This window comes from Danio rerio, chromosome 5, assembly GCF_052040795.2.
Source record: "Danio rerio strain M-AB ecotype USA chromosome 5, GRCz13ab, whole genome shotgun sequence".
In the NCBI taxonomy this organism is placed as follows: Eukaryota; Metazoa; Chordata; class Actinopteri; order Cypriniformes; family Danionidae; genus Danio; species Danio rerio.
In genome coordinates this window covers 66,035,001-66,048,867 of record NC_141025.1, presented here as the reverse complement: position 1 = coordinate 66,048,867, position 13,867 = coordinate 66,035,001, and the positions used below count along the sequence as shown (strand labels likewise).

The window sequence follows — 13,867 nt, the reverse complement described above, 5'->3', positions numbered from 1 at the left end:
ATATTAGGCATAAAACGTATAAGGAAAACAAACAAACAAACAAACAAACAAACAGATGTCAATATAATTTATAAATGTTTTGTTTTGTTTACGTGTTTTATTTTGTTTTATTTATTTATTTATTTACATGGCTTTATTGTAGCTAAATTTATTTGTTTTATCAGGAAAACAAACAAACAACCAAAAAAATAAATAAATAAAACCCTGCCAATATCCATTTATACATTATTTGTTTTGTTTAGATGTTTTATTTAGTTTTATTTATTTCATTTATTTGTTTATTTACATAAATTGTTTTATTGTAGCTCATTTTATTTGTTGCATCAGGAAAACAAACCAACAAACAAACAAAATACGCCAATAAATGTTCACACATGATTTGAATTACAGGGGTTACACATAAATATTGGGATCTCAACCAATAAGAAATACAATTTCCATTCACTGGATTGCAAATATTTGAACAAGAAACTTTTAAACCACTAATGAACCGCTAGGTGGTGCAAAAGATTTAAATATGCTCCTTCTTTCAATAAATCACAGGTCTTTATTAGTATCTTCCAAAACTGTTTTATTTTTTTAATTTATGTTTGTTTGATCTGATCCTAAAAAGATTCTGTGTCATACATATTAAAATATGCGTTTTAAATCAATTTACAATTCTTAATTCATATTTATTATTTTAACTACTGAGTTTGGTCAGAATACATCAAAAGAATGAATACTGTTTTTTTTCACTTTTTGTAGATCCTGAATTTAAAATGACTTATTAAAATGAGTGAATAATGTCCTTAATGTGGTCACTGACAACTAGTGGGCTAGTCTACAACATAGGGAGGTGATATTGCTGTTTGCGGAAGGATACGCCAAAATGTGGTGAAGCGCCGCGGCGTAGGAATCCGGGATGTGATTTTACCGAAAGTCAGGAATTATCTGGATTTTTGTGATTTTTTTTTCTTAATCATTTTTAATCTTCGCACAGCGCGAAACTGACACTTATGACAACACATATGTGTGTGCTTTCTTTATCTGCGTTTGTATAGAGACGGAATCCTTGGTGAGCACATTTTGGTGGAAAAAGAACGGCTAAAAACTACTGAAATTCGGAAAACATGGAGACAAGAAGGGAAGGACCCGACTAGAGCAAAGTTTCCAAACAAATTATTACAAGAAAGAGAGAGAGTCTGTGCGCGAGAGGAAAATATGTGTGGTACATCCGTCAACTTTGGATTGTATTTCATTGCCCCGTTGATACGACGCTGTTTTAAGTAGAATTCCTGAAATTGGGAACTACACCGCTGCTCCTAGCTCAAACAGCCAACTATCTGTAAAGTTTTCTCCCGGTGTTATAGCGGAAAATGTGGGAATTCTGGGAGTTGGACTAGGCTGTGGACAGAAATCACAATGATATGTTCAACACTTTGGATGCTTTAATCCAACCTTTGTACGAATTTTCCCCAGATTTCCTCACATTGGAGTGGTCAGGATACGTTCTTCTGGAGGAAAAAAGTCCATTCAGCGTGTTAGAGGCCTAAAAAGGATGTATTTTAGTTCACATACTTAACAGTTCATCATTTTGTTGCAAACTGACGTTTTTTGCAATACAAAATATTCCGCGTATGGGATTAGGTTCAGTTGAGGAATGCCGAGTTGGACGTATTTCGGTGAGGGAAATGATAGAAAGCCGTCGAGACGTACGAAGTAGCATTTGGGACTAAAATGAGCGTAGAGCTTTTGGACTGAAGCGAAATGCAGCCGGGCGGTCTCGTTTATTCCTAAAGCAACAAATTAGCGAAATAGTGTTTTTCTGGCTTGATTTACAGCGCTGGTTTGGGATTGAAAAGAGGCGACTGTATCCAGACAGAGGCGAGGGAAGCCTGTCGGTCTGTGTGGTGGCATTCTGGCTGGGAAAATGATGAAGCGCCTCAAACAGGCAGAAAGAGTTGTTCTCCATTGATCATCTGTGTTTGCGTTTCGCATCGATTTTCTTTCGCTAACTCTTGTGTTGTGTACGGTCAAATGACCCAGACTACTAAAACCAACTCAGAAAAAAACGTGGGAATATAAACCATAAGCTTTTATTTTTCATTCAAGAGGAAACATTCCCATACACATCAAGACGGAACTGTCAAAATCCATTCCGTTGTTTATTATTTTTCTTTCAAATACAAAGGTGTTTTACCATGGTAAAATGCTAATTGGATAAGAGCTGAAGAAAATCAAGAAAGGAAAGCCCAATGAGCGGCACACAGTCCACGCTTGCTGAGAGGTAAATGATGATAAAATATTCGCATTGTTTATGATTATGACAGTGGCTTGTGTATGACAGTGCTTATGCATATCCAAACATCATGTAGTTGAGCTGAATCAGATAGATATACAAATAATTTACTGACAAAAACACATTGAACATAGCAGTCATTTTATAACTATTTGAACACACAAGATAAACATTTACATACGAAAAGAGTTGTCATTTGTATCATTAGATATATCAAAATATTATGGTATTATCACGTGATCATGTAAACGTGTAGTACAGAGGGTTGGAGTTGTTACACTAATGTTTTTGAGAAATCATTTTGGTTACCATGGTTTTCATTGATATACACTGGAGTACCATGTACAGGAGCAATTTCATGCAAATAACAACCATGCCATGAAAAAAAATTTGGTTTTCACCAAAATAGAGAAACCATTTCTACAGTTTCCTGTAAGCAAGTATTTTACAGTAAATGGTCAAAATGTCTCTGTCAGTGTTCTCAAACTATTATATTTGATTTACCAAAGTCACACAAGTACCAATTTCACATCTGTCACATCCATAACAGAAAAGTGTCACATCCATAATGAAGCTTTTCCCTCATAAATGCAAAAAACAAAATCAACAATTTTGTTCTATAATAGTGAGCAACTCTTATCCTTTTGATTAGCATTGTTTCTTTTGGGTTGTGCAGTTTAATTCACAGAATTTCTACAAAGCATGTTGTATACAGTAAACTTGCATACTTCTTTGTCACATCCATGACACATGTTTATTTTCCTCATTTAAAATATAAAAAATGTTTACTGACTGATATTTTATGATCCCACTTAGTGGGTAGTTGTTTTGGAAAGTATAAACAGTTGCTTTAATATAATGTTAACGTATACTTTCTATGTGACTATGTTTTGAGTTTTTACTGAAAATATCACATCCATAATGCTGAAATCGCTCAAATACAATTATATGAAACTAGTTGACACCCATACAGCATAAGATTAATTTTAAATAAGTCTAATTTACAACACCGGTAGCACAGAAACACTTCTAAAGTGGCATTAAAGTGGCTTTACATAATTGTATTGCTCTTTAGTGGCAGATTGGTATTTTACAGTAAAACCATATACAGTGCTCAGCATATAAGTACACTCCTTATAAATCTATCTTTTAAGTTTTAAGTATCTTAATAGGAAGCTATACAGTATTATTTTTGTGAGCATGCATTAGATTAGTCAGTTTTGAAGCCAAATCTGGAGCATATCACAAAATAACTTCTGATAACAATCCAAAAACTAATACACCCAAATTTATACGTTATAGAAAAAATATTAAATACAAATTCTAAAAAAAAGAAAAAATCAAGAGAAGCAAAAAAAAAAAAAAAAAATTGAAAAATTGAAAAATTTAGCTGAAATTTTGTAGGTTGTAATTTATTTTGGCAATATTTAGCTTGAATTTAATTGTATTATCTTTCAATTTGTAAATGTGTTTGGTGACTAAAATATTATTTTAATAAATATATCTGTTTAAAAATCTGTTTTGTTTAAATGCACCAAAATACAGTGCCTTTGTTCAATGAGAAATGGATAAAAATATTCATTTTCAAAATGGGGGGGGGGGGGGTACTCTATTATGCTAAGTACTGTATACTTAGTGACTATAGTGTCTCACACTGAATTATTAAAGCAAGCACAAAACATTGTCTTATTTGTGTACAGAAAGACATCTTTAGTCACCTGTTGAATGGTTCTGAGCATCTCCATTCAAATCCCAAAATAAAAAAAGAATATGTTTTGGATCAGCGTAATGTCAGTTCAACTTTTTCACAATTCTGATGATGCAGTTTTGTCAGTCAAGTCTTGTATGTGTTAGGCGTGCAGTCAAACCTGTTTCTCGCAAATGTCAAGTTGATGAGACGACTGATAGGTGACCTTTTGACCTTGCAACATAAACTTACTTCACTGTCTTTGAATGTAAAGTGTCAAAGTTATGTTTCTTAACAAACAAACACTCTGTAACCAGTCATTTTGCATGACAGTGTATGGTTTGTTTGTTGTTTTGGCGATGCATTAGTCATTCAGAAGCTGGAGGACTGACAGATGTGTGGTGATTACACACACCTGTGAGTGCATGCCTGTGACAGGATGCACTTTAAATATGTGGTCAGTGTGTCTGTCCCATAGATATTTAAGTTAGATGTCGCCTACTCTGTTGTTGGTTATTTGCAGGAATGCGTCAACAGAGACGCCATGTTCGTACAGGGTAGTGCTCCATTGAAATGAATGCGTGACCAAGGTGCAGTGTAGGACTGTGGCCATCCAGAGCCAGAGAAATACACAATAGATATGCATATATCTATGATCAGAAGTTTTCCTGGTGGTAATTATGCAAATATTTTTTTAAATTACTAAAATTATAAGTTTCCATCACTTTTCTATATTGATGGATAAGTGACCGCACGGGCATTCCTGACATAGAACGAGTGTTTGTGTGCATGGAAATGTACTATCCACCCTCCCTGTTAAATTTGCTTTAATCCGTGTCCTACAACCTCCTCTCCTGCTTTCACTTCTCATTCTGACGGAGGGAGAGATTTGTTTGTGAATGAATCTCCATTATGAACGACGCGTTCACTTAGCCGACAATAATACAAGTTTCTGGCACCGCAGCATCTCGTTGTCATATTTCATTTACATTTTTTGCTTATTTCATTCAACAAAACTACCATAAGCTTAGTATTTAGTGCAAGTTGGAGCTACTTTGTCTTATGGTGAACGCAGAAAGTGTCTGCATGATCAGCAATAACGCTACTTGTTTTGCACAAAACTCTCGGTTCATGCGTCAGGGCCTGAACAGGGCATTATGATGATGTTAAGTTAAACAGTAAGTAAATAGGCAAGCCAGGTTGTTTCTTTAAGAGTTAAATGGATATTTCACAAAAAAAAAACAGTTCAGTTAAAAGAGAAATTTCAAAGAATGTTGGTAACATCAACATTTATTATAGGAAATTATATGAAAAATATACTATGGAAGTCAACAGTTACCAATGTTGTCCAACAGAAAATAAACTCATAAAGGTTTGGAACCACTTCAGAGTAAAGAAGTGGTTAGTTGATTTTCTGTTTTGGGAAAACTGTCTCTTTGAGAACAGGCCACCTTTTTTCAGGTAAACTTCACCATCTATCATCAGATGGGTCATATTTGTTTGTCATTAAGTTGCCAATTTGTATTTTTTTTGTGAAATTTTTATATGTCGCACTCAAATCTAAACCATCTACAATCACGCTATGTGACATGGATCTAATAAACATGGATTTGATTTACAGTATGTGATCCATGAAGATGACACATTTAATAGTGGAAATTGGCAACATCAACATTGGAAACAGTCTGATCTTAATTAGGGGTGGGCCAAAATATTGATAAACCATTCCAATATTTTCTGTGGCAATATTATATTTATGGACATCTATATAGATATATCAGCAATATTTTATTGCTCTGGTTGCTCTGGTTTCCTCCACAGTCCAAAGACATGCGGTATAAGTGAATTGAATAAACTAAATTGGCCGTAGTGTATAAGTGTGTGTGTATTTGTGTGTATGGGTTTTTTCCAGTACTGGGTTGCGGCTGGTGGGGCATCCACTGTGTAAAACATATGCTGGAATAGTTGGTGATTCATTCTGCTGGGGTGACTTCTGAAATAGAGACTGAACCGAAGAAAAATGAATGAATGAATTTTTTGGCCAGCAGACATACAGACTATACCGTCTGCATGAGCACCAGTAAACAATGCTGTCTTGTTCATGTAAATGTGTAGATTGTTTAAGAATGCATATCAACAGATAATATTATGTGGCAGGTTTACTGAGAAGAGTATAAACAGAGGTTGGAGTTGGACTTGTGCTGCAAGTGGGCTGGACAAACCTCCTGGAGTTTTCATTGATTTACTTCATGTATTGTACATGACATAGAGTTCAACCTGATGTGATATGATTATGATATAATATGGTGCATGGTACCAACAACTCAGGTGCAAACTGTGTTCAGACATGTTTTTTGGGATGTTAAATAATGGCGCAAAACAACAACAACAAAGAAATTGAACTGAGTCTAGAATGTATGAAATACACTGGTCCTGAAAGCCGCCCATGAGACCCAGGTATGAGGCAAAACTCCCCTCAGTTTAAAAAGCACAGTTCATGCCTATTATGTTTGACATTTTGTACATCGCTGTTCCAAAAGAGGGTTTGGATGGCATAGTTTGGAAATTGTTGTGACTTCAGCACCATTTCATATCATGTGATGCTGAATGTCATTCTATATTCATTCATAGCTCATGTATTCTCGCCATAATAAATACATTGACTAAACCAACTTGATGGGCTGACATTATGATGGTGTATAAGAGATCTTTATTTACTGGTAAACTGGTTTCCTCTTCTATACGCCTGGTCATGGTGGTGGTGTTTTGGCAGTAAGTTCCGTGGCAAGTTGGCATATTTGAGAAGAATTGTTCACCCGGCCTCTATTGAATTAAAGTTTCTCCAGGCTGTTTTCTGTAGATGTCTTACTAAAGCAAAGCTTCACTCACCTCTCATTGTTTGTCTGAATAACTGTCTGTCTGGCTGTAGCAAGTGAGTCAGAAGCCTTGTGCTTCTGTATTTCACCACTTTAATCTCCAGGCTTCACATAAGCTTTTTATGTTTTTAAATACAGTACAGATGTGAGAAGTAGGGCTGGGCGGTATATCGGGTTCTGAGGATATATCGATATGATTCCAAAACGCGTATTATTCAATATCGTTTTTACCGATATGGTTTAAGGCCACATGTGCGCATTTGCGCGAAACAGACCACTCCAAAGTACCACGCGAGCTACACTTGCACAAATGTGGGCATGTGAATGAATCATTCAAGAACGACCCATCACTGACACGACATGGAGGAACATGCAGTGCCGGTGTGGTGAGAAATCTATCTGACTCCCCGGACAAATCTGACTCCCTTCACGTGCTCACCTGTCACACAGTGTCTGCAACTGTCACAGCGGTTTATCAGAAACCTTTTATCGATCATTTCTTCCGCAATTGACAGCAAGAACGAACATAGAAGCCGTGTCAAATTGACAAGCAGCACCTGAATGCGAAAAAATTAAAAATGCCAAAATGGGATGAATTTTTCGAAAGTGAAACCACCTCATATTCACTGATTATCAGTTCAGCATTTATTACACAACGATTTCTTCTTTACATTTACATTATAACACATTTAACTCTGCGTTCAGGTCTGTTATAATGACTTTACAATGCTTAACCAGCATTTCATCACACTACTCTGAAACAATTTAGTTACTTCTCATATCTATTGTCTATTCGTTTTCATCTCCGTATTTAATATTTAGTAAAAACAAGTTTAGTCAAAACACAACAAAAGAGAAAGTGTAGGATATTTTTACATGGAGTGAAAGACTTATCTTTAGATATCTTCAGTATGTGCACTGGTTAATAATTGTGCACAATACATATATGTAAATGTGGAACTAAAAAACACATACAGCTGATTTAATTGTTGTTTGTAAATCACACAACTCTGGTATACAGGATTATTTATAACAACACTGCTATTGTGACGTAAAACACTGTTTCATATTTACATTCAATGTGGTTCTTTTCTATTCTACAATACATCTTGCGATACTATTTAAGTGTGTTCCTTTTTTGTTCTGACAATGTAGCAATGATTAATATGGTTCTGTTTACTTTGTTATTTGCACAACAGCACAGTAGTGCTGTGTGTAGTGTTAAGCAGGAAAAAACACTGTACTGTATTTATTTATCAAAGATTTTGTTTATAATTTGAAATGTTGTGCAACAGTTTATGCAGCTGTTATTTTTCTGTGCCGCTGTTTATTTGTAAACAGGAAGGGAAACCCCTGTGTTTGAACTATATTTTGCTTAAAAATGTTTAATGATGTTTTAATAACGACTTTAACTCCCAAGTAACCATTTATGGGAAAATACCGGATATATATCGTATACCGTCATTCCTCCTAAAAATACTGGAAGATGATATTTTTCCCATATCGCCTAGCCCTTGAGAAGAAATCCCAAGTTGGATTTTATAGTAATGCTGCCACTGATACTTAAACCTACGTCATTGATGACTTCACCGGTGGCAGATTTGTTTTAAAAAAGCAAAAAAACTAAATCAAATTTAATAATCTCCCAGAATTATCTAGATTACATTATAAAATAATGTAAGAATTTATGAAGAATATTGATTTGTCTTTACTTGCATGTTCTTTGTGCATTGATGTGGGGTTGGGTGATAAAATCGGTATTAGTATTTATTGATCAAACACCCCTGACAATTAGGGCTGGACGATATTGCAAAAATGCAATCTCGATTAATTATTTCAATAACTGATGCCACAAAAATTTATTAAATAAAATAACCTATTTTCAGTAGGCGATAATATTTGGTGGGCGAAAATTTGGTGCATCTTTAATATCAAAAGACTTCTAGATTCCCATTGTTGCACATTTCTGCTGTGTGTTTGGCTCTTAGATCAATATAGAGTAAAAAAAAAAGTTCAGAGCTTATCCATGTTATTGACATAAATTTTATTGCGATTTGATATAATATTGTTTATCGGCACAGCCTTATTTTAATATTGCTAAAAAAAGGTTTGGTATGAACTTTCGGTATGAAGCTCTATAGTTTATTTAAAATGTGGCTGATTAGCACGCGCCTTGGAAGCAATGCCAACAAGCTTAGGGTGTAAGTTTGTCACTTCCAATGAAGTTTGCGACTTGCAGACACACATATGAAAGCGACGCTTACATGTTTTGCAAGCAGCGTACATGTGACAGGCACACATTTTTTCAGACTTAGTTGAAAACATATGAACTTTTCTGAATGCGGCGAGCGCACCGCGGTTCATGCAAGTAGAATTAATCAATCTGCTTCACACTTTGTATGGAATATACACATTTCAGTATATGGCAGACTAATTACCTTCGACAAACATTGCAGTGCTTTTTACTTTAATCCATAAATTTGTATTTATGAGCTGCAATGGTTTGTCCATTTGTCATTCTATAAAATTTTATGGTCACCTAGTTTAGCACACTGAAAATGGTGAAAGAAACCATGCGCTTGCGCTTGTCACTTCAGGTCAGAATAACAACGCTCGTGACTAGCAGCAGTGAGTGGATTGTACATAAATAAGGATATATATATTTTTTTTTCGTGCATCCCAGCCACTTACACCTAATCGGTGAGATTTTTTTAAAGGATAAAGGATAATGTATTCATTTAAATTCAAAATTTGTAATGTTGCAGTATGTATTTGAATAATAATAATTGGTCCCTATACTTGAAAGCTCAGATTTGATTATCATAATTTGTTTTGTTTACTGTATAATTATTATTCAGACCATAACGTTTGATTTGACTGTTCAGCATTTACCATTACTCACACTTTGTAACATTTTATCAAGTTTTAGAGTCTCTTTAACACTGTTTATTTTATTTTAAAGAGATCAGATATTTTGTTTAAATATTTTTGTTTTTGAATAGTAAATGTATTGGCTTTAGTAATGTTGGTAAATGAAAGTAAAATGGTAAAATAATCCTAATATTCCTAAATGGATTCTTAAAATATATTCAATAATTATCGATACAGAATGATATGAAACATGATATAGGGATTTTTTTGTTGTTGCAATATCGCCCAGTCCTACATTGATGTCTTCCATGTACTTCCTATGAAGAAGACAGCATTTTTTAAAAGGTTTTGGCCACAACCAATGGTGTGTGAAATTGGGCAAGCATAGCACGAAGCTTAGTATGATATGCTTGTTTGATGGGAGCAGCAATTTTATTGCTTGTGAAATTCAGATGTTTACGGCTTCTTTGTTTAGATCTTAGATACAGGCTTTCCTTACAGATACCATTTTCTGTTTTAGAGTCAAAATTTTACTTGCAGACGGCACGGTGGCTAGGTGGATAACATGGTCGCCTCACAGCAAGAAGGTCACTGGTTCAAGTCCCGGCCGGGCCAGTTAGTATTTCTGTGTGGAGTTTCAAACAAAGACAGACTCCCATGTTCGTGTGGGTATCCTTCAGGTTTCCCACACAGTCCAAAGACGTGCTATAGTAGGTGAATTGAATTAACAAAATTGGCCATAGTGTATAAGTGTGCGTGTGAATGAGAGAGTGTATGGGTGTTTCCCTGTACTGGGTTGCAGCTGGAAGGGCATCTGCTGTGTAAAACATATGCTGGAATAGTTGGCGGTTTGTTTCACTATGGCGACCCCTTATAAATAAGGGACTAAGTCGAAGGAAAATGAATCAGTGGATTTTACTTATGGCAATATTTCCAAGAAGTAGTTCTCCTCAAATTTATAATTACCACCATGTCTTTGCCCTAGTGTTGTTCCAGGCTTGTATAACAGCCACATATTTAAAAAAGGAAAAGAAACTGGCTTGCCTTTGGGTTTTTTGTCACTCTCTATGTATGCATAATGCTGTCATATGCACTGTAATGTCAACTAATTAATGAGTACAAAACAATGCCAACATGGGCTTGAGTCCTCAAAGCCTCTTGGGGCTATAATCGTAGCTAAAATGTTATCGCCAGCTGCACTTATACTAACACCAACCAAACATACATTATATCAATAAAATGCATTTGTGTTTGTATTATTTGGATTCATGCAGCTTATGGCAACAAGCTGAACACTGAACATTTGCTGAAGGCTCTGTCGTACAGCTTGTTCTTTGTCACAGCATTTCGCTGATCTGTGGTCTTTTTTTTTTTTTTTTTTTTAACCCCCGAGGCCCTCTCGGGAAGTGGTGACATCACTAATAAACAATGTCTGTCAACTGGGCCAGACCACAGGCTCTTCCTGACAGAGCTGCTGGCCACCAGCAGTGCATCATGGGAAGGAATGGAGCCACTTTGTTATTTTATTTATGACATAGCCTAGTCATTCTTCATGAATTCAGAAGAGGATCATATAAAATGTTTTAAATGGGTTTTCAAAATTTTTTTAAAGCAAATTTAGTTGCTATGACTTTTTGTTTAATAAATGTAATAAAATAAAGTACTGATTTGTTTAACTACTGCTTTAATACAATTGAAATATTTTAACAAATAGATTTTTGTAACATTATATGAAAAACAATACCAAGCAGGAAGTTTAGCTTTTTAAATAATAAATTGTCTCTTCACATTCCAATAGTAATGATTAAAGCAAATAATCTACATTAAATGTATTTGTATGTGTTTTTATATTCTGGGTAAGGCATAAGACTAAAAAAAACATTTGTCCAATTAAATATTGTTGGGCCGAAAATTGCGAAAATTATAATTCTGATAATTAGCCCAAACTGTGTCAACATATGTTGATTTGTACATCTGCGCAGCAGTTCAAACAGATCCGCCATATGCGTTTTCACGTGCACATGAGGTGACAGAGGTAAAAACAAATGCTGAATCAAAACTTTTTAAAATACTGAATCAATGTTGGAGTTACTTTTGCACGCTGGAGGAAGGATGACACCATGGCTGAAGTATTTCTTTTAGGCAGGTAATGTTATGTTTTAAAACTATTTTATTCACGCAGAGCTGATGTAGATTTTGTTGTTCCGAATAGGCTGTATCATGTATAGAAGTGTTCTTCAGTTATAACACTCATAACAAACCAAAAAACTGTTACATTAAGTTAAAAATGTCAACCTTCAATGACTGTAAATAGCACTTTCCACGCTCATTTCGTTGTATAGAGAATATCACAAATAATTTTTGTTTTGCAAAACATATTCATGCCTTAATATATGGTGCAACAGGGGAACAAGTCAAATGACGAGTTGAAATACTTGTTCTCAAATTCTTGGCTCTAAGCACCTTTCTTTGGTGTGAATGTATAAGTGCGTTCGCACGCATGATCTTGCACTGATTATTTTTAAGCTGACAATGTACAATATTTAAAGCTGTTGTGAGAGAGCTTGTTAGAGGTTTTAGCTACAGCACATTTTATGCAGCTGCATTCAGCTTAACAACATTAACTCAGAGGGAGTATTAAGAAAAATAACTTATTGCTTTTTGCATTGCACTCACAATTTTTTTTAAAAAGGTTTGTGCATAAAAACAACATCTAATTATTATTATAATAGTTCAATTTAAAGCACACAAACATTTTAAATTTAAATCAATTCTTCAGATTTTGTTTGGAACTAAAGCCAATCATGAAATCAAGAAATGAAGTCTTTTCGCATGATGCTCTTATTTAAGATTTAAAGTACTATAATCCTCACAACCTGAATTTGACCCTGTATTTTTCTCTTGACTGTCTGATGTGATCTTTATCAGATAGTAAAGCTTAAGTTGTCACCAAAATATTGGGAAAACAGTTGAAGAGGGTCATGCTCAACAAGATTTTGAAAGATCACATCTCAGCACATGAGACAGGATTTGTGGGTAAGATATCATCAGGAACATACAGGTGCATATAAAGTCACATTGACACTAATCTTGCTGGTACCCAGTGTCTGACAAATCATTTTTTTAGACTCGTGTTCATGTGACAGCTTGCAACCAATCAGTTTAATCTGGCAGATTACAGAGGGTGCATGTATATCTAGTTCATCTTAAATGGGATTTTGTTTCTTCTATTTTTATGGATTTGCAATGGCATTGAGTGTAGCTGATATATTGAGGATGGATTTTCCCAGCTAGGCTGGTTTTGTTGGTGGAAGGCAGGCTTTACTCTGTTTGGTCAGCTGATGGTCAGAAGCCCTAGTCAGCAATTTATATTCCGCTCTCATTGGCTGTGCAGAAAACTGTGTGAGCGTGTTTGCCTTTGCCTGTGAGAGATTGAGAAATTCTTGAAAAACAGATGTGCTGAATAATGGCGTAATGGTGATCTTTTTAAGTGGCATGAGATCATCTTTCTCACTTTTTTGTGCTCCAAGACAGACATGAATCATAAGCTTGTGTTAGTTTCTGTTTCAACTCCTCTAGATTCTTAAATTTCTTTTCAAGCTTTTATTTGCAGTTTTGATAGCAAATAATGATATAAACTGGGCATTTATAGTTTTAATAAAAACATTAACATTCTTTAAAGCTTTATTGCAGTAGACTGTTTGTATCAGTTTCTATCACAATTATCATTTGCCAGAACAGACAACTATGGTACACTTCATCTTCTTATTGTTACAAAAAAATGGATCCCAAACAATATTACTACGAAACTGCAGCTGATTTCATTGGTCTGCTCAATCACATAATAGAGAGTTAGCACTGCAAATGACCAATAAAATCTTTAGAATTGTCTTTAAGGGTGGGGGTTTTGTTAAAACTGGTTCGGAAAAAATCCCAATGCAAATATTTTAATGTGACCATAAACATTTTAAGCCATTTTATAGGGCTGGACGATAAATTGATTGTTTTGATTAACTCAGAATGAGAAGTTTACATTAATCTAATTGAATGAAAATCGTTTTTCACTCGAACACGTGATGCTCCTCTTTGGGTTTTGGTAGTTCCCCTGCATTTGCCATAGTAACATACAAACAAGGCAGAGAGCAGGGAAAA

General features: G+C 34.9%; 1 protein-coding gene across 9 annotated transcripts in view; it reads left to right on the top strand.

Annotated features, from left to right (window-relative positions):
• The first annotated feature begins 901 nt into the window (after positions 1–901).
• The window catches only part of arhgef12b (Rho guanine nucleotide exchange factor 12b), a 135,190-nt gene continuing 122,224 nt past the window's right edge, over positions 902–13,867 (top strand). For all 9 annotated transcript variants that reach the window (XM_087254294.1, XM_087254293.1, XM_087254290.1 and 6 more), the window contains exon 1: positions 902–2,269. In XM_087254294.1, coding sequence (XP_087110420.1) covers positions 2,238–2,269 — 32 coding nt within the window. In that variant the 5' untranslated portion in view covers positions 902–2,237. The remainder of the gene's footprint in view (positions 2,270–13,867) is intronic.